The 21,650-nt window shown below is 51.6% G+C and overlaps 1 protein-coding gene across 1 annotated transcript in view; it reads left to right on the top strand.

Moving 5' to 3' along the window:
• Positions 1–21,650, top strand: part of ece2a (endothelin converting enzyme 2a) — a 51,181-nt gene that overhangs the window by 12,962 nt on the left and 16,569 nt on the right. Inside the window, 2 exon segments of the mRNA XM_067252449.1 lie at positions 10,206–10,321; positions 10,324–10,491. Of these exon segments, the coding sequence (XP_067108550.1) occupies positions 10,206–10,321; positions 10,324–10,491 (284 nt within the window).

Raw genomic sequence — 21,650 nt, 5'->3', positions numbered from 1 at the left:
GGTTGATGAGGAGGGAGGGAGGAGGAGAGAGGTGGAGGAGGAGGGAGGAAGGAGGTGGAGGAAGAGAGAATATGCTAAAATAAAACGGATGTTCTCACCCATCCAAACAATGCTCAAGCTGACGCAGTCTGTCTTTTATTTGGGATCAAATCACATAAGCACCTCAACGTTCTGCTCACAGGTACTTGCTGTTCTCTTGTAAGTGTGGGGTGTGTGTGTGTGTGTACTAAAATCAGATTGAGGTAAAACGACTGATATGGGGCTTTGGGGATGCACTGCATGAGTAATAAATGACAGATTGAGTTATAAAAATGTTTTACAGCATTTCACGCAGGTGGTTCCAAATCCATCTTATGTCCACCCAGAGCATATCCAGCAGTCTTGGCTGTTCTGCCTGAACAATCTTCCAGGTTGTGCGTTTGCTTCTGGTTATTTCAGGTAGTTTTCTTGCAGTTCTCCCTTCGATTTCATCTCTAGTCGCTAGCATCTGCCCCCCCCCCCCCCGTCCTCCCTATCATGATTACAGATCTCTACCCCGACATGGGGTGATGTAACCTCTTTTTGGACACTGAGTTCCCCGTCGCCGAACATTTGATTCTCCATCTTTCTGAGAACTCCCCTCCCTCCCATCCTCTCCCTCCCTCCCTCTCTTAATCTTGTCCCTAATGCCGTCCTCTGCTGGCTCAGCAGCTGTAGCATCTTCCCATATGCTAGCGCCCGGGTCGTTCTGTTTCATCCTGCTTGGGCAGAGGGAACAGGACTCCTGCCGCAGCGAGCCCGTTCCCGGGTCAGGAGAGCCCTCTCTGACGCGCTCGCTGTGGCCTGCCCGTGGCGTTCCTTGAGTTCAGCAGCTGTGGAGAGAGGCACTGCAGCCCGGGCACCACGCTGGTCTCTCCCCTGCCCTCTGGTGAGCGAGGAGGACGCGAGGTCACCGTCGTCTCAGGACAGGCCTCAGCCTCCGCTCAGGGACACGGAGGATGACATCATTGGCACACAGCAGAGGGCCCTTGGGAGTGGGCTTATCTACACACACACACACACACACACACACACACACACACGCACACACACACACACAGTGTCTGAAACATGATCATCTGCATAACCTCTAATCCCCTCTGAAATACACCATGGAGTTGTCTGACCTTAATAGAGTGTGTGTGTGTGTCCGCACCCTTAACGGTGTGTTTCCTAATTTGCATGTTTACGCAAATAATGATCGTAAAGATGGTGTGATTCTTTCTGCATGTCCGTCTTCAATGATTATTGAAGGTGTGTGCTGCTAGTGTATTTGTGTAGCTGTGTGTGTGTGTGTGTGCGTGCGTGCGTGCGTGTGTGTGTGTTCCCTACCGCCTGGCTAGCCCAGACCAGGACAGATTGTTATAACTAAGCTCTTTAATCTTCAAACTCCCAATCTTTATTCCTCCTTAGTGTGAGAACACCCAAAGATTCATCCTTCTGCCTCTGGCTAACACACACAAACACACACACACATTGTGGTAGCGTATGATGTGTTGTGTGTTTGTGAGCCTAAGTAATGCCATGTAGGCGAGCTCACCTAGCACCCAGTTCCACGGGGATATCTCAACACTGACTCCGTCTCTCTTTGGTCATGTGTGGGCATGAGCTGGATGTGTGTGTCCTGTGCATAGGGATAAACAACAGCCTTTGTTTGAGTTCTAATGTTTCCCCTTTGTTGTCTCCCTCACGTGCTTGTGTGTGTGTGTGTGTGTGTGTGTGTGTGTTCATGATGACTCAGTGCAGTGCAACTAGGTGAGGGAGCGATGCCAGACTCAGCACTTTGGCTGGCACTGCCTTTTCAAGCAGGTGTGTGTGTGTGTGTGTATGTGTGTGTATGATGGACTCAGCATTCTGCTGGCTCTCTCTCATCAGGTATGCAGTCAGAGTTGATGCTGCGGGGGAGATGTCTGATAAGGAGAGAGAGAGGGGAAGAGGGAGAGAGGGAGAGAGAGAAGAAAGGAAGGTTGAAAAGACGTCATATCACCTGTGCCAGCTCTCCTTTCTCCTTTCTCCTCCTCCCCTCCTCCTCCCTCCTCTCCTCATTCTAGTCCCTCTATTCAGACCCACACCTCTCCTCTTCTGAAGCCGGGCCTAGTCATTCTTCCAGTCAGTCAAATCGGAATCAAGTCATATTCACGAGTGATGCATGTTCACCCTCATTCATTCACTGACTCACTCTCTTAGTCTCTTGCTCGACCCTCTCTCCCAGCAGCATCCTGCAGCAGTAATTCAGCCCTCAGTGATCAGGGATGCAGGCAGGACTAACTCCTCACTAACTCCTCACTAACTCCTCACTAACTCCTCACTAACTCCTCACTAACTCCTCACTAACTCCTCACTAACTCCTCACTAACTCCTCACTTCCCTCTGAACCTCCTACAAATAGACAGATATTTATGAGGGGAAGTGTGTGTGTGTGTGTGTCTTGTTGTGTCGCACCAGAAAAAGGTCAAAGCATCAGTCTAACAGCTGAAACAGCTTAGTGAGAGAGGCAAAGGAGAGCTGGAGACACACACATGCACACACACACACACACTCTCTCTCCACCCTCAGGTCTCCCTCACCTCCTCCTGCTGTCTCCCTCCTCCTCCCACTTCCTCCACAACACCACGGTTCATCTCAAACAGGAAGTGAGGATGACTCAGCGAGAACGGACGTCTGTCAGCTGAGAGTAAGGAAAGGTCAGACAGTGCGTACGGCCAGACAGGCCGCAGTGATGGATGGAAGGATGGAGAGAGGGAGAGAGACAGAGAGAGAGGGGGAGAGCAAACAGCAAGCTGTCTGTGTGTCGAGGACAGTGTGTTTGTGTGAGCTGGGATGACTGGACGAGTGGAGCCACAGAGTCCTGATAAGGACACGTTCCTCCCCTGTCTGTCTTGTGTCTGGGACTCATAACTCTCACCACGCTATCATTTTTAAAACATATAATCTTATCTAAGCAGGCCTAAATAGAAGGCACCAGGCTGGATGACTACATGTCGGAACAGAAAACCCGGACTCAGGAAGGCCGTGACCATATTTGGCGTGGTTGTGTGTCGTGGTGTTGATGTTGACACTGCACAGCCCCCGCTCACATCCTGCTTCCTCGTGGAGATCAATAGGATCGATCACTGATAGGGTTGCGACGCGGCAGGGAGGACCCATCCATCAGCTGCTGCCTGATCCATACAGTATAATCAGGGCAAGGTTACCACAGGATTAGCACTGAGACGCTGTTCCTGTGGGACCACCTTTGGTGCAGCTGAAGTGGAAAATTAAACTGTTGAGGTTCAGTTTGAATTCTGTGTGTGCGTGTCCAGCTCCACCATGTTGGTTGGTCACAGACGTCTTCCTGGCAGGAGGCTAATTGAAAATACCTTCACTGCTGCTGGCCTTTTCCCCTACACTACTCGCTGTGTGTGTGTGTGTGTGTGTGTGTGTGTGTGTGTGTGTGTGTGTAAGCGCAGTGTGCTCTGCCCATGTCTGCCCTTAATTATCTTAGCATACAATTATAATGTCACACCAATGATAATAACTGTTACTTTGTGTCAGTAAGCTACTACTGGTGCTCATGGCTAACTTCTCCTGGCCGAGGGGGATAGCTACCGTGAACCTCATCTCAATGTGGAGGATTTTCCATGCCTGCCTGTCTATCTACAGTATCTGTCTGTTTGTTTGTGCAGCCTGCCTGCCTGCTGTCAGTCTATCAGGCAATCGTATCTCAGTGACTTGTGTGTGCTGTGTGCTAGTGGTGTGTGTACCATATCTCAGTGTTCCTGTGTGTGTGTTCTGTGTTCCAGTGGTGTGTGTTCCAGCCTCTTCCCGTATGCAGGGCAGGTGACTTAGCTAGTCCAGATTAATCACAGATTAATCTGGTGAGGGGATTCCAATCCCAACTCCACTGATCCATCACCAGACTCCACTACTGCTGAATCATGAGCCTGCTCCCTGAGACACTGCCCTGTAGGGGGCTATAGGCTGGCTACGTGATGGGGCTCCATGGTAATCCGTCTGTAGAGGACACTAGAACAATCAGCGAGTGGTGGCACAGTTATGCACCAAGTCTGGGAGGATGAGAGGATAGGATGGGAGGGTGAGAGGATGGGAGGGTGAGGGGATGGGAGGGTGAGGGGATGGGAGGGTGAGGGGATGGGAGGGTGAGAGGATGGGAGGGTGAGGGGATGGGAGGGTGAGGGGATGGGAGGGTGAGAGGATGGGAGGGTGAGGGGATGGGAGGGTGAGAGGATGGGAGGGTGAGAGGATTGGAGGGTGAGGGGATGGGAGGGTGAGGGGATGGGAGGGTGAGAGGATGGGAGGGTGAGGGGACGGGAGGGTGAGGGGATGGGAGGGTGAGAGGATTGGAGGGTGAGGGGATGGGAGGGTGAGGGGATGGGAGGGTGAGAGGATGGGAGGGTGAGGGGACGGGAGGGTGAGAGGATGGGAGGGTGAGAGGATTGGAGGGTGAGGGGATGGGAGGGTAAGGGGATGGGAGGGTGAGAGGATGGGAGGGTGAGGGGACGGGAGGGTGAGGGGATGGGAGGGTGAGAATGGGAGGAAGGTGTGAGACACACAGATGGGGAGACAGCGGGATGCTCAGGACAGGTCAACACACCTGGTGGTGTTCTGCTAGTTGGTGCACTGTGTGGGTCGGTGTGCCAAGTGGTGTGTGTGTGTTTGGACGGTTGTGTAGTGAGTTCAATGTAAGAAAGGGGAAAAGAAAGGAAAGGAGAGATCCAGATGGAGGGAGAGAGAAAGAGAGATCAGAAGGAGTCCAGAGAGAGAGAGAGAGAAAGAGAGATCAGAAGGAGTCCAGAGAGAGAGGGAGAGAGAAAGAGAGATCAGAAGGAGTCCAGAGAGAGGGAGAGAGAAAGAGAGATCAGAAGGAGTCCAGAGAGAGAGAGAGAGAAAGAGAGATCAGAAGGAGTCCAGAGAGAGAGGGAGAGAGAAAGAGAGATCAGAAGGGGTCCAGAGAGAGAGGGAGAGAGAAAGAGAGATCAGAGAGAGAGAGGGAGATATCGGGATGCGTACAGAGAGAGGCAGAGAAAGAGAGATCTCACGTTCAGAGGGAGAGGGAGAGAGGGATCAGGACGAGAGAGAGATGGAGAAGGAAAGAGTGTGTGATTGAAGAGCAATGAGGGAGTCATAGAAGAGCACAGTATATTTCAGTGTGTTGCCTCCATGTGCACATATGTGTGTGTGTGTGTGGGTGTGCACAGACAATGCAGCTATCATATCTCTCTCTGCCAGCCTTTACCTTAGTTTACACATCTCAGTCTTTAAAGAAATACAGTGGGAACATAGAACAACAGAGGAGGAACAACCAAGGAAAAACTAATAATAATTACGACTGAACCAAAACAAGCTGTTCTCTTTCCCAGTGTTCTTGTCATCCGTTTCCGAGAGCCTCCCTTGTTCATGTTTGAAGAGAAAGAGAGAGAGAGAGAGAGAGAGGTGCGCTCTGCTCTTCAGAGAAACTGGCTTCGGAAGATGGCGTCCTTCCAAACTGCTCCATCGCTCCCTCACCCACAGACGCACGCACACACTCTCACAGTCACACTCGCACTCAATCACACTGTCACTGGGACACTTTGAATTATTCATCCACTAATTAGTGCGTCCGATTACATAACTGCGGCTTCTCCCTTGGTGCTAAAACAGACTTGTAAAGAGCGCTCACCGGAAGAGTGGAGTTTTTTTTTCAGAGACTCTATAATTGATCCATTTTAACGTTGATGCAACTTCTGTGGAACATTACAAACTGCCTTAAGGTGAGACTAAGATTCAGACGGAGGTATTTGTTAAGAATGCCACCACGTTATATTGTTGACAATCTAGTAAACCTCCTTGAGACCGTAATGACGGTTTTTATCAACCGCTAGTTGCACCGCACCTCTTCATAATGTGTTAAGAGACACTGCACGGTGAGAGAGAGAGAGAGAGAGAGAGAGAGAGAGAGAGAGAGAGATATGAGGTGGGGGGAGAGAGAGAGTTGGTCTCCATGGAGACAAGCCCAAGTAGCTCACCCTGACAGCAGCAGTACAGTAAGTGTACTCCAAACTTTGTTCATCACTGCTTCTCTCTCTCTTTTGCTCTCGCTCTCTCTCGCTCTATTTGGCTCTCACTTTCTCACTCTATCTCTTTTTTACTCTCTCTCCTTTTCTCTGTATCTTCCCTCGTCGTATCCTTCGGTATCTTTCAGGAGTGTTTCTCTCTTCCAGACGGTCTCTCTCGGTATCTCAGTCTCGAGAGGGCGTGGCGTGAGGAGCTCCAGCCACGCGCCGTGTGGTCGGCTCCAGGAGAGAGGAGACGAGGATCTGCCCTCCTCTCGGTCACACAGGACGTGGTGACTCTCTCTGTCCTCTGGCCCCGTTCCTGTCCTGTCTTACTTGGCATCCCCAGAACCCTGCGTGTTACCTGTGTCGTCCTGTTACCCCCCCCCCCCCCCCCCCCCTCTAGTTGTGTGATAAAGTAGCTTTTATGAACCAGCAAACGGCTCTGACTTAACATCCGTCTCAGAAGAGCTTGTTTTGCACTTGGACCATCAAGCACCGAGGTCATAAATTCCTGGAGATTACTCTGCGGTTGCACTGGGGCTTTTATGATAAGCAAGATAAATAAGTCACACACACATACAGGGAGAGCGAGCGGTCTGCAACCTTCAGGGGGGTTTTGCCACTTGGCACGTGAGTGTCAGCAGTGGTTAGGGGTGGTGTGGTCACGGGTCCGAGCCCAGCCCTGGTCTGCGTGCTCCACATGGCCCTGACACCTGACATGTTTCCACTGGTGCTGGGGGGTTCACAGGACGCCAGGCAGCAGTGATATTCCACCCCTGTCATCATCATCAAGGTTCCCTGGCTTCAGCTCCCAGAATGCACTCTCCTGTAGGAAGGTTTGACACTGTCTGGAGTATCGAATTCAAAACTTCTATGGCGTTCTACGAGGTTCTATGAAGTACTTTTGATGAGGTGCACTAGTTCTATGAGGAAAAAGTTGTATCTGACTAATGGTTTTCAATTAAATTCCTTTATTGATCCTGAAGGAAAATCCAGGATTTGGTCGAGAGGCGTTCAAGCGCTGGTGTAATTGTGATGTAGCCTACCACCTCTACTACCTTGTCACCATCTCAGTGATCAACGCACAGCTATGTTTGCACCATCTGCAAGCCCTCGTCGGCACACCAGACACCCAACATAAATACAAGGAGCGACGACAGTCATGGAAGTTCTTGGAATTTTAATTAGCTTGTTTTCATGGAAATAGTCACAGGGCTTTCCCCTGACTAGTAAGACTAGAACTAGTGCAGCCTGGTCTATTTCTAACCGTCTCTGGCCATCAATAATCCATCTGAAAGCCTTTGACCATAAAAGGTACTGATCTTTGACCGTTGGGAGTGCAGGTTTACACAGGGAGTGCACCCGTGTATCTAGAGGACCTCAGTGCTATTTGTCACCGGTCACAGGGGAGGGTTCTCCCAGAGTTCAGCAGCTATTTCACACTATTTCCATGATCTGATGCCAGACTGGGCCAAGCTGATATGGTCTGGACACGACCAGGGGGAAACACCCCCTTGTTTGGGCCAAGTGGCTAGCCAGCATGTCCCCAAACACACACACACACACACACACTACTCACGCTGGTCTCTTTGTGTTTGTTGACTGTGATTCCCTCAAGACCAGACCTCCATCACACACACATACACACACACATACACACACACAGATAACACACAGCTGGCAGCAGAAGCCAATGTGACACGTCTAACTTTAGTCCAGCGCTCGGGTTCCCTGGTCAATCCCGTTAGGGTGCCGTAGGGGTGTCAGGAGATAGTGGCAGCCTTGTCCCTGCTAGAGGAAAATCAATTAGACTGGCTCCCTCCGGACTGGCCTGGACAGTTAGGGTGACCCCCTCACACACACACACACACACCAGGATCCCCCTCACATGCTTTAGTCGTGACACACACACACACGCACCCCCTGCCAACTCCACAACTCGTGCCCCGGGTGCAGGAAACGTGCAGCCGTCGCCATGGCAGCAGTGCGTGTGGGTGGGTTGAAGGTCATTGGTGGTGGTGAGCGCCAGCTGTGACACACAGGCGGAACGGGAGCGGTGCCCTTGACGACAGCCCCGCGACTATTACTGTCGTGTCAACCCCCAGGAATGAGCTGTCATGTGACACCCCATCTTTCTTGTCCATGGAAACATGCACGCACGCATCACACACACACACACATACACAGCTGCTGCAGTGGGGGAAACCCTTTGGAAACAATGTGTGGTATCTGAGGGAGCTTTGAGATGTAAGAAGAGTTTACAAGCTCTCCAAACCAGTAGATCACCAAACCTGGCCATGCAGAGGGAGAGAGGGAGAGAGAGAGGGAGAGAGAGAGGGAGGGAGAGAGAGGGAGGGAGAGAGAGAGAGGGAGAGGGAGGGAGAGAGAGAGGGGGAGGGAGAGAGAGGGGGAGAGGGAGAGAGAGCGGGAGAGGGGAGGGAGAGAGAGGGGGAGAGGGAGGGAGATGGAGAGAGAGGGAGGGAGAGAGAGAGAGGGAGGGAGAGAGAGGGGGAGAGGGGGGCGGAAAGTGATCTCTGATCTCTGGGACACTGCATCCGCCACAAAAACAAGCCTTTGATCACGGCACACACACATCGACGCCGTACAGGAAAATTCCAACGATTGGGTTCCCTTATAATCGATGACCATTGCATAACTGGAACTTTCGGCCTCGTTTGGCATCACTAACACACAGACGGCTCACTGTCAACAAACTCGGAGAGAGAGTTGGGTGTGTGTGTGCACAATATGCTCTCTTATGAACACACGTCAGATGGTAGGCTACTACCATGCATTACTAGGGCGAGAACAGAATCTTGCCCGTCTTGATGCTCCCTCTCACACTTACACACACACCTAGCCACGGTGTGCATGCCACCACACACACACACACACCAGTGTGGGAGTGAGGAGGTGCCAGTGTGTAGGTAGAGCAGGGAGGTGATAACAAGCTCCAGTCACACATCTGGTGAGGCGTCAATGACAGCATGTAGCCGGAAGCTAGTGACAACCGCTCCTCTCACACTGTCGTGTCCCACCTCACACACACACACACACTCGTGAGCACACACATCTACACAGGTGAAACTCCTGAGCTCTCCTCCTCCTCCCCCTCCTGCTCCTCCTCCTCCCCCTCCTGCTCCTCCCCCTCCTCCTCTTCCTCTTCCTCCTGCTCCTCCTCTTCCTCCTCCTCCTGCTCCTCCCCCTCCCCCTCCTCCTCCTCCTGCTCCCCCTCCCCCTCCTCCTCCTCATGGATGAGTCACACAGGGAAGGTGAGATGTTGAACTCCCTCAGTGTTCAGTTAGGTTTCAGACTGTAGAGGTATAGAAGGTTCCTAAAGCTTTATAGGTTCTCGAGTATGCTGTGCTGAGAGCTTGTTGACAGCCCACATGTCTTGTTGCATGCACCCTGTCTTATTGTTACCACTCAGATCTACAGTAGCTCTCTGTAGACACACCCTTCTATCTCCCCCCCCCAAAACCGCCCCAGCATGATTTATGGGCCATTCCCACCCTCTCTCTCCCTCCTAATCAATCTGTTTACAATCCGTCATAGAGCCCAGTGTGTGTGTGTATGTATGTGGTGTGTGACCTGTATGTTCATGGCACGTCAAGGCTGAGTAACATCAGAGATTTTTAACTGGAAGTGTGTGTCTGTGGTGTGTGTACGCACTGACCTGTGATACATGCTCTCTGATGGCCTTGACTTACTCTCAAATTACTCCCTTTACACACACAAACACACACACCTCTAAATTGACATCCTTGCTTCAAGGTTATTCCGTTAATCAACGATTTCATTGATTATCTGTCCTTCCCTTAGCCTCACTCTTCCCTCAGCCTCACTCTTCCCTCAGCCTCACTCTTCCCTCAGCCTCACTCTTCCCTCAGCCTCACTCTTCCCTCAGCCTCACTCTTCCCTCAGCCTCACTCTTCCCTCAGCCTCACTCTTCCTTCAGCCTCACTCTTCCCTCAGCCTCACTCTTCCCTCAGCCTCACTCTTCCCTCAGCCTCACTCTTCCCTCAGCCTCACTCTTCCCTCAACCTCACTCTTCCCTCAGCCTCACTTCCCGTGTGTTCTGTTCGTTCTGCTGTATTGATTGTGATTGATTTACAATCAGAAAACGGATGGTTTGCCCTCTCCTCTCCCTAGGTTGTGGTAACAGTGCCATGAGCGTTGACATGCACAGAGCTGGCTACCACTCCATCTGCAACATAGACTACTCCTCTGTGTGCATCGACACGATGAGCACCAGGCATGCAGACTGCCTCCGGGCATGAGCTGGCTTCACATGGACGCGCGGCAGCTGTCCTTCCCTGACGGCTCCTTTGACGTGGTCCTGGAGAAGGGGACCCTGGACGCCATGCTGGTGGAGGAGAAGGACCCCTGGGAGGTGTCCTCGGACGCCGCCTGTCTCATTCACCGAGTCCTGTCTGAGGTGAGTTCTCGTTGGGGTTACCTCGGAGCGAGTCGAAGCGACGGCCGCTGTCCTCTTGGTCTCTGGGTCGGTTACACTGACCAGGAAGTGAAAGCGGTCATCTGGGTCCTATGCTGTAGTGAGGCAGTATTAGCACTAGAACATTAGCTGTAGCCACAAGGACTATTGTTCGGCTGTTTTCAGACAGCCAACTGTCACCAAAGCACTTCACCCTAACCAGCCGACGTCAAGCACCATTCAGCTCCCACTTAGCACCCCGACACTAACAACTCTCTCAATGTTGTGACAATCGCAGCACTTGACCTTGACAAGCCAGGCTAGCTCTCAAGCGGGTGATAAAAACCTCCTGAAATGGAGAAGGCTAATAACTACTCTTGATTTCCTGTCGGGAAGCGTGGAGGCTTGGTGTGCGAGGAAGGCTCTTTTCATTTCTCCGTCATTTATGTCAGGAGGCCATAACCACCCCACCTCACCCTGCAGACACGCAGTCACTCTGAAACGGAAGCCTTTTCCAGAGACTTCTACACACACACTCACACACACGTGTGTGTGTGTGTGTGTGTGCTGTGGAGTCAGGTGGCTGTGGAGTCAGGTGGCTGAGCGGTGGAGAGAATCGGGCTAGTAATCCGAAGGTTGCCAGTTCGATTCCCGGTCATGCCAACTGACGTTGTGTCCTTGGGCAAGGCACTTCACCCTACTTGCCTCGGGGGGAATGTCCCTGTACTTACTGTAAGTCGCTCTGGATAAGAGCGTCTGCTAAATGACGAAATGTAAATGTGCTGTATACAGAGTGGTCTAGTCCAACAGCAGGAGTATTAAGAGAGGATGAAGTTATGGGATGGATGACAGATGGGAGGATCTCTTTTTTAATTTCATCTTTGTGTTCCTCTCCTTGTTCCTGTCACCCTTCGGCTGTTCTGGCTCCTGGTCTTAACCTCCTCTTCTGTTCTGGCTATCCTTCTTTGGGATTGGTCGACTGTAGTCAGAGCTGCATTGAGAGGAGGAGATGCGGTTTGTTTTTGTTGTGTGTATCTCCTGTCCTCTCCCTACGTACAGGGTACTGCAGCACATGTTTCACGAATAAAAGCAGTGTGTGTGTGTGTCTGGCTGTGTGTGTGCGTGTATCTGGCTAAGTGCGACTGGGTGTGTGTGTGTGACTGAGCGTGTATCTGGCTGTGGGAGTGTGTGTGGGTGGGTATGAAATCTGTTTTGATCATGGAGGAGCACAAACACTTCTCACAAAAGAAAGAGGGGGCGGAGGGGAGGGGAGGGGGCAGGAAAGGAAGAGAAGGATAGACGGAGGATGTAGACTAGCAGAGATGTGGACTAGCAGAGATGTGGACTAGCAGAGATGTGGACTAGCAGAGACGTAGACTAGCAGAGATGTGGACTAGCAGAGACGTAGACTAGCAGAGAGATTCAGACTAGCAGAGAGATTCAGACTAGCAGAGATATAGACTAGCAGAGAGATTCAGACTAGCAGAGAGACAACTGAGACCAGTGATGACAGAACTGTAGACAGAGCTCAGGAAGATGGAAGGGGAGAGAAGCGAAATGGTGAAACTGTGACCGGAGAGGTGCCGCACAGAGAGAGAGACAGAGAGAGAGAGAGAGAGAGAGAGAGAGAGACAGAGAGAGAGAGAGAGAGAGAGAGGAAGGAGAGAGAGAGGAAGGAAAGAGGGAGTGAGGGAGAGTAGGAGACAGAAACCAAGCTGACAGAAAGCTAATGAGCAGTGCACCAGCGAGAGAGAAACTATGGATGGAAAGCGACTAGGTGGGTTTGATGCGAAGGAGAGAAAAAGGGAAGAGAGAGAGCGAGAGAGAGAGCACTTTTATCTAGTCTTCTTTGAGAATGTTTCATCAGCATAGCAAAAAGAATCTTAAAGCCCAAGTGATGTGCGGGTGTGGGCTGGTGATATTCACATGGTGTCCAGGAGAGAAAGGATGGATCCCATCAAACCCACAGCTCTGGGTCTATGACCACAGCTCTGGGTCTATGACCACAGCTCTGGGTCTGTGCCCACAGCTCTGGGTCTGTGACCACAGCTCTGGGTCTGTGCCCACAGCTCTGGGTCTGTGACCACTGCTCTGGGTCTGTGTGTGGTCACTGTCCTGGACTCCTGGCCTACAGCATGAGTACGCAGTTGTGGTGTAGTTTCTACTCTCGGATGTCTGTCTCTGAGTTTGTGTCCCCCCCCCCTCCTCCCTTTCACACACACACCACACACACAAATATATGCACACACACACACACACACACACACGCGCGCGCACACACACACCAACAGAGCACACAGCCACATGTAGAGACAGACTTGACTGTTCCTCATTGTGCGCATAAACTCGGACATAGTCTCTTGCAAAAGTACACACACACACAGACGACACACACACACACAGACGACACACACACACACAGATGACACACACACAGACGACACACACACACACAGACGACACACACACACACAGACGACACACACACACAGACGACACACACACACACACAGACGACAAACACACACAGACGACACACACACACACAGACGACACACACACACAGACGACACACACACACACACACAGACGACACACACACACACACACAGACGACACACACACACACAGATGACACACACACACACACACAGATGACACACACACACACACAGACGACACACACACCACACAGCAGAGGCCGCAGCTCACTGAGGTGTGAAATGTATTTCACAGTCCGACACGCTCCATGAATCTCTCTCGCCGTTGCTATAGCAACTCTTTGGTGTGATATTGTCTCCAACTAACACTTTAAAGGCTAACCTTTAGACCTGTTAGTGCCAGGTAAGAAGCTTTCGTTCTGGCTGTAGTGTCAAGGCACACACAGTTGAGGTATAGTTTGGGTCTGAATGAGTTTGCAGTTTTAAACTTTGAGGCTGTCAACTGTCTCTAGTCATGTGAAACATTCATCACTTTATATAAAGTAGGCTCTCTGAATAAGAGTCTGAGGCAGACAGAGAGAGAGAACATTAGAGACAGTGAGAGACACGAGGAGAGAGACACGAGGAGAGAGACACGGGGAGAGAGACACGAGGGGAGAGACATGGGGAGAGAGACACGGGGAGAGAGACACGAGGGGAGAGACATGGGGAAAGAGACACGGGAAGAGAGGACACAGGGAAGAGAGACACGAGGAGAGAGACACGGGGAGAGAGACACGAGGGGAGAGACATGGGGAGAGAGACACGGGGAGAGAGACACAGGGAGAGAGACACGGGGAGAGAGACACGGGTGAGAGACACGGGGAGAGAGGACACGGGGTGAGAGACACGGGGAGAGAGACGGAGAGAGAGACACGGGGAGAGAGACACGGGGAGAAAGACACGGGGTGAGAGACAGGGAGAGAGACACGGGGAGAGAGACACGGGGAGAGAGACACAGGGAGAGAGACACAGGGAGAGAGACACGGGGTGAGAGACACGGGAGAGAGACACAGGGAGAGAGACACGGGGAGAGAGACACGGGGAGAGAGACACGGGGAGAGAGACATGGAGAGACTGAGAAGGAGAGAGAGGATTGAGAGAGAGAGAGGATTGAGAGGATTGAGAGTGACTCACCGGGATAGGTTCATACCACCAGATGTTTGTGACAACGATGGAGAGATCTGATGCATGTGTGTGGATTCCCATGGCTGCTTACATAATTGTCTCTAATCAACATGACCATCTTTATCACATCAACTGCTGCGAACATCTCCCCGTCATCTCTCTTTGTCTCTCTCTTTCTCCCTCTCTCTTTCTCTGAGATGGAGGGAGCAGTTTACAGAGGTACCAAATGATATCCTCCACACCTCTCCTCTCTTTTAAAGCCGATGGGGACCTTAGCATTAAATAAAACAGTGTCACACACACTCGCACGTGCGCATTCCCTGAGGGAAGTCTAGTTGTTGATGTCAAATTGAACCAGATCATTAGAGAGAGAGCGAGAGAGAGAGAGAGTGAGAGAGAGGGTGATCCATGAGAGATTGATGATGTCCCTGAGTGCTTCTTTCTACTAAGCATAGTTCTCCCTGCTCCGCTACCTAGGACAACACTCACAGTCATTTAGTTGTAAATAAGCATCAGGTCGACCCATCTGGGGCCTTGGAGATGAACAATGACAACACAAACCACGGAAAATGAAATGGAAACATTCCAACGTTGCAGGCATGTGTGACAGCTTATACCTGTGTGTGTGGCGTGTGTCTGAATACAAAAAACCCATGTGAACAACTTAGTCACCTTTTCGCTCTCATAGACTTCCAGCAGAACAGAGCACACGTGTGATCATAAGTTCATTACAGCTGGAGAAATATGGAGAGAATGAAGAGAAGGAGAAGGGAATCAAGTATTGTTATACTGAAGAACAGCTGCAAAATACGGACACCAATTTTTCATTCTTCGGAATCCTCTGAGTAATCGTCTGCTAGGTTGGTCAGGAATACTGGGCCATACCTGCCTAGATCCTACATTTCCCATTGTTGACGTTTCCTGGCCTGGAGGTTGCCGGAGCAACAGGCATCGCTAAATGCACAGGATTGCTACATGAGCATCCCAAGGTCAAGTGAGCTGGCTGGACCTTGTGGTCACAGCACAGACACACACAGTATTGATTAATGTGAACTGTCACTGGCTGTGTCGTGTCTTTCCTCTGGCTAAGTAGTACAAGTTCAGGACTGGTGTGTTGTTCTTGAGGGAGGGTAGATGTGTGTGTGTGTGTGTGTGTGTTGAGCCCACTCCTCCTCAGACACAGGTAGAGGAACGTGGAGCAGTGGAACACACGTGAGAGAGTGCGAGCGTGGGTGATTGCAGTTCCTTGTGTGTGTTGCGTGTGAGGGAGAGGGTGTGTGTGTATAAATGTCTGTCTGTGTGTGTGCGCGCGTGTGTGTGTGTGTGTGTGTGTGTGTGTGGTGTGTGTGTGTGTGTGTGTGTGTGTGTGTGTGTGTGTGTGTGTGAAGGAGAGCTTGCCTGATGTTTCCACTCTAGTATGTAGAGATTTCTACACAGACAAGATTCCAGGCACGTGCCCGTTAATCAACACTTTCTCACACTGACAGATGGTCTCATGCCTCTCTCTCTCTGTCGCTCTCTCTCTCTCTCTCTCTCTCTCTCTCTCTCTCTCTCTCTCTCTCTCTCTCTCTCTCTGTGTCTCTCTCTTTCTCTCTCTGTCTATGTCTCTCAGTCACTCACTCACACAGACACACATATATATATATACTTATAGATAGACAGGCAGGCAGATAGACAGATATGCAAATATACATGTTTATAATGTTAGTTGAAAAGGGATGGTTTCACCTACTCCCTCCCCCCCCTCCCTCCCTCCCTCCCTCCCCTCTTTCTCTATATATTTTCATCTCTCTTTCTCTCCCCCCCCCCCCCCCCCCCCCCCGTGGTGTTGCAGTTGGTAATCCAGCATTAGAGTTAGTCCAGGCCAGAGTGCATAGTGAATAGAGAAGCCCCAGGGCCAACACAATCCTTCTGTTCCCCATCTCACACACATACACACACTGCACAAATGTACCCGCACGCTCAAATGGACACATCTCTGTCATGCCTACGTTTTTTTCTCTCTTTCTGTCTCTCTCACACACACAGATACAGACCTAGCTGTCCTCACACACACACACACACACACATACAGAACTAATTCCCTAGCTGTCCAGTGCACCCTGATTATAGATTGTGGCAGAAGCCCTGAAATTACAAACTGAGATTCTCCTCTTCTTCTCAGGGTACAAACAGTCCAATCTGGACCTGAGATTTGTATATTATAATCCACCAAAGCAAGTCTACAGTTGTGTGTGTGTGTGTGTATTATCTCACTCACACAGATGCAGATGCATGTGTGTCACAGACATCATTGGATACAAACAGAGAGAATATTCTATATGCTTACCCAGAATGAACTGACTGTGTCATCTCTTGAGCCCAGCCCTGTCATTGGCTACTCTGGTTGGAGCAACAGAACCACAGGAAGCAGCAAGATTTGGCTGATTATATGTTCTTATAAACAATCATCTAATTTGTCCATTTATTAGTTGCCATTCAAAGTCAATGGACAAATACATGCATGTTTATAGGAAACACAATGAGTATTGTTCTAGTAAACAGGGAAAATACCATTCATTCTGTTTGTAATAGCAAAAGACAAATGTGTTACCTTACAGCTTAGTTTTATAACAGTTGACAGTGTGTGTGTCTCAACACAAACACATGTTGCTGTGCCCAGTGCCACTGAGTGGGGCAAGCCCATATCAGACAAACAGACACACACAACATCCAGCCTGGCTCGCTGTTGCCTAGACGACCAGCATCCAGTCTCGGACTGCCGAGCGCTGTTTCTTATGGAAACAGCGGATGCCTAAAGGGGAGAGGATCGTTAATTGGAATGGGAGAGAGACGGAGGGAGGAGAGGAGACCTGGAATAGAGCGATCGGGAACACAGAGATTCAAACAAGGAGATAAACATGGAGGGAGAGACAAAGGATGGATGGAGGGCGGAGTTGTACAGTAGAAAAACAAACAGACAAAGCGATCCACGGCTGTACTGTACATGGTGGTGTAGATGGAGGGATGAAAGCAATGAGAAACAACTCTGTCTTGTGTGTCGAGGGGTGGGCATGACAACATCTTTGTGTGTTTGTTTACATGGGGAAAGCCAGGATGTACTTTTCGTGTGTGTGCCTGTGTATGTAATTGTGAGCCTGTGTATGTAATTGTGTGACTGTGTGTGTGTGTGTGTGCCTGTGTGCCTGTGTGTGTCCTGTAACAGTAACTCCTCATCTCTCTGGTGACTAAAAGAAGGGAGTCCCAGATTCATAGTAGTTCCTCAGCCAAAACAAATGTAGGCCAGACCTAGAGACACACCCTTCTAGGAGGGTTACTGGAGCACACAGCCTCCTCTGGGCTGGCTGTGCTGTGTGTGTGTGTGTGTGTGTGTGTGTGTGTGTGTGTGTGTGTGTGTGTGTGTGTGTGTGTGTGTGTGTGTGTATGTGTGCTACCTCCAGTAGCTGATCCTCCAAAGTGTGTTATTACAGTCTAATGAGGAAACTCACAACTGGCCACAGATGCACAAGGTAATCACTGTTCAGCTCTTCCCTGCGTCATTTAAGCCTTCCCAGATGGCTAGTGTCAAACCTGAGCCCACTGATCACACTAAGATGAGACAACAATGGTGTATGTGTGTGTGTTTTCAGGGTGGTGGTTGGTACCTGTGCTGTGGAGCAGAGAATCTTAGTCAAGGTCAGTGAGTGGTGTAGAGAAAATATCACAGACAGTCAGGGCCAAACCAAACATTCTTAGCTTCAGACTAGCTAGTTTGCCTGTAAGCGTTCACACGGACGCACACACTGCTATGTTCAAACTCCTGCATTCGTACTCCCCAGACAGCCACCTCGGCTCAGCTGGTTGAGGGAGGAAGCCTCTTTAGTCAGTCTGCTCTCTCTGTTCCTCCTCTCTCCCCGCCTCGCTCTCTTTCTTCCTGCTTTGTTCTGCGATCACGGACCGCCAGAATGCAGGCAGATCAATAGAGACACTTCTCTCTCATTAAGGCCCTTCACTGTCAGGGAGGGAGGCAGGGAGGGAGGGAGGGGGGGGAGAGAAAGAGGGGGAGGGAGGGAGTCCAGTGAATGAACTCTCAATTATTTCTTCTTTCTTTCTCCCCTCTCTTTGTCTCTCCCCCGGTCCCTCTCCCGTTCTTGGTGAACTGCATCATGGGAGACAAGGATGCGGGGCTGCAGACAAAGTCCATGGTCTCCAGTTCAGCGTTGTCTGTTTATCAGATCACGTGACAAAGCCATGAACTGCTCCCGAACGAGAGCAACATGCAGTCAGAGCGCGTCACTTTCCTGGCAGTGTTACCTGAGCTCATGTGGTCTTCTGAGAAGAGCTCGATCTTCCTAGCTTGACCCAGCATGGCTCCTCTCCGCTCATATCATCTAACAGAGGAATGGAATGATCTGGTCTGTGACCAGGATCATGTCTGGACAGGTTCTGATGCGGTCCTGAGATTGTATGTAGTTCCGAGGTTGAATGTGTGTTTTATAAAAGGCGTGATAATAATGTACTGATTTGACAGATGCTTTTATCCAAAGCGACGTACAGTCCAGGGGGATTTGAAACAGAGGCCTCTTGATCTGCAGTTAAATGCCCTCCCATGGAGTTCCCACCTCCCGTTTTATACATCATATGAAGGTTATTTTCCAGTCAAATGGGTGGTCAGTGGACAGCTGTTTCAGTCATAAGAGGGAAAAAATATGACTTGACATATCAGGGTCAATGCACATTGGTGTGTGTGTGTATGTCCTTCGTGCTTATACAGAGGTTGGTGGAAGGTGAAAGTAAGTGGGGGGCACTAAATCACTGGATGTAAAGGGCAACCAAGAAGGATAAAGAAGTGTGTGTGTGTGTGTGCGCGTGTGTGTGTGTGTGCTAAACCTAAGTTTGAAAAGCACTGACAGGGTTTCTGTGAAGCCAGCGTCTGTGTGTTGTAACCGGTCTGGTCCAGAGAGCGGGTGTGCTCCTGTTACACTCCTGGCCACCCGCTCCCCAGACTCAGCTTTCACTGGCAGCATCTCAGGGGCTTCAGCTGGATTCCTCTTCTCACCTTGGAAGCCATCGATTATTGACAGCTAGGTCTGGACCCACCATTACGCCACGACACCACTTCTGCTCTTATGCATTATCAACTTACTGGATGAAAGAGATGAGGCCTCTTGGTGCATCCTGGTGTGCCAAATAGCTGGCTTTTGCCACAGGAAAAGTGCTTCACCAAACATATTGATTGTTGACTGTGTTACATTACACCCTGGCTCAGGGTGTGAGGAGAGAGAGAGAGAGAGAGAGAGGGAGAGAGAGGGAGAGAGAGAGAGAGAGAGAGAGAGAGAGAGAGAGAGAGAGAGAGAGAGAGAGAGAGAGAGAGAGAGAGAGAGAGAGAGAGAGAGAGAGAGAGAGAGGGAGGGAGGGAGGGAGGGAGGGGAGGGAGGGAGGGAGGGAGGGAGGGAGGGGGGAGGGGGAAGAGGGAGAGGGAGAGGGAGTGCGGAGGCTTCTGAGAAAGGTTCGATCAGGCCGGTCAAAGTGTGTTAGCTGAGACGTGGTGACTAGACCGGTCTCTCTTGTGCCACACTGACAACAATGCCACACTTCTCAATGACCTTTACCTTCAGCTGTCCTTCCCATTAGTCCCCCTACACACACACACACACACACACACACCTCCCTCCACCCCTTCTCTCCAGACCAGCATGGGGAATGACCTTTCCTCCAGGTCAGAACAGTCTGGACAGATGTTCACAGATCCAACCCTGAACAGCTGGCCACCCCTTGTACACACACACACACACACACAAACAAACACACACTGACAGATGCATGCATGTAATGTAGTGGTTAAAACCTCCCCCCCCTCCCCCCCCCCTATCACCATCATAAAACCGTGGATCATCCTCAGCCCTGCCCCCAGGCTGCCTCCCCCCCCCTCCCCCTCCCCGCTGTCTGGACGGAGACAGCTCTGCAGCGAGGAGCGGATCTCCTCTCTGCTGAGACATGGAGGAGCAGGAGTGTGAGGGGGTCCCTGCCCCGCCCAGGAGGCCCGTCAGAGGGGCCTCGTACGCAGTCACACCCCCCGCCCAGGAGGCCCGTCAGAGGGGCCTCGTACGCAGTCACACCCCCCGCCCAGGAGGCCCGTCAGAGGGGCCTCGTACGCAGTCACACCCCCCCGCCCAGGAGGCCCGTCAGAGGGGCCTCGTACGCAGTCACACCCCCCGCCCAGGAGGCCCGTCAGAGGGGCCTCGTACGCAGTCACACCCCCCGCCCAGGAGGCCCATCAGGGGGCCTCGTACGCAGTCACACGCTGCCTCCGAACACTTGACAGCAAAGAGAGCGGGATGTCTTGTCTTACGTGTCACCTCCCAGGCTGGCAGTGACTGAGACGCTGATATGGGGACTGGTGCGCCCTGCTAACATATGCTGCCAGAGGCTGTCAGGATGCAGCTGGTCACAGCTACACACTCACACACGCTCACTCATACTGCAGGATTAAATAGGTGTGAAGTTTAAACTAATCTCCCAGTGTTAGGGGTTGGCTGCGATGACTTATTGTTTAGATGAAGGCATCCTACAGACAGATCACTGTTCTCTTTCCGACTGGAATGCTGTCCTGCAGTATACTGTCCTATACTGTACCGTACTGTTACTTTCTGCTACAGCTCATCTGAATACCCAGTATCAAGCCAACATAAAAGTTTCATTTCACAATGTTCACTTTCTGTTTGATTAGTCGGTGAAATGAGGGTAGATTCAATGTTCTAGCTGGGAGATATCTTTGTGTGTCATATGAGGTTCTCTGAGGTTCTCTCCCGGCCCGGCCGGGCCAGGCTCAGCCTGGGTTATGTCCATGCCAAGTCTGTCAATTAGATAGCTTGTGGAGTCGTACAACTCGACTAATCAGTTAATTGGATCCCAGCTCCTCCCACCCCGCACACGTCATATAGAGCAGTCAGTACAAGTTACAGAGCTGACCCACCACACCCACACACAACAGCACACCCTGAGCCTCTCCCTGTCTCTCCTTGTCTCTCCTCTCGACCCCTTGTCTCCCCCCTCCTCCTCTCCCCCAGCCCCTCCTCCTCTACCCCCTCCTCCTCTCCCCCAGCCCCTCCTCCTATCCCCCAGCCCCTCCTCCTCTCCCCCAACCCCTCCTCCTCTACCCCCTCACCTCCTCCTCTCACCCAGCCCCTCCTCCTCCACCCCCTCCCCTCCTCCTATCACCCAGCCCCTCCTCCTCTCCCCCAGCCCCTCCTCCTCTCCCCCAGCCCCTCCTCCTCTACCCCCTCCCCTCCTCCTCTCACCCAGCCCCTCCTCCTCCACCCCCTCCCCTCCTCCTATCCCCCAGCCCCTCCTCCTCTCCCCCAACCCCTCCTCCTCTACCCCCTCACCTCCTCCTCTCACCCAGCCCCTCCTCCTCCACCCCCTCCCCTCCTCCTATCACCAAGCCCCTCCTCCTCTCCCCCAGCCCCTCCTCCTCTCCCCCACCCCCTCCTCCTCTACCCCCTCACCTCCTCCTCTCACCCAGCCCCTCCTCCTCCCACCCCCTCCCCTCCTCCTATCCCCCAGCCCCTCCTC

This window comes from Osmerus mordax, chromosome 16 (assembly GCF_038355195.1).
Source record: "Osmerus mordax isolate fOsmMor3 chromosome 16, fOsmMor3.pri, whole genome shotgun sequence".
In the NCBI taxonomy this organism is placed as follows: Eukaryota; Metazoa; Chordata; class Actinopteri; order Osmeriformes; family Osmeridae; genus Osmerus; species Osmerus mordax.
The sequence above is the reverse complement of the archived record's forward strand: the minus strand, read 5'-3'. Positions and strand labels throughout refer to the sequence as shown.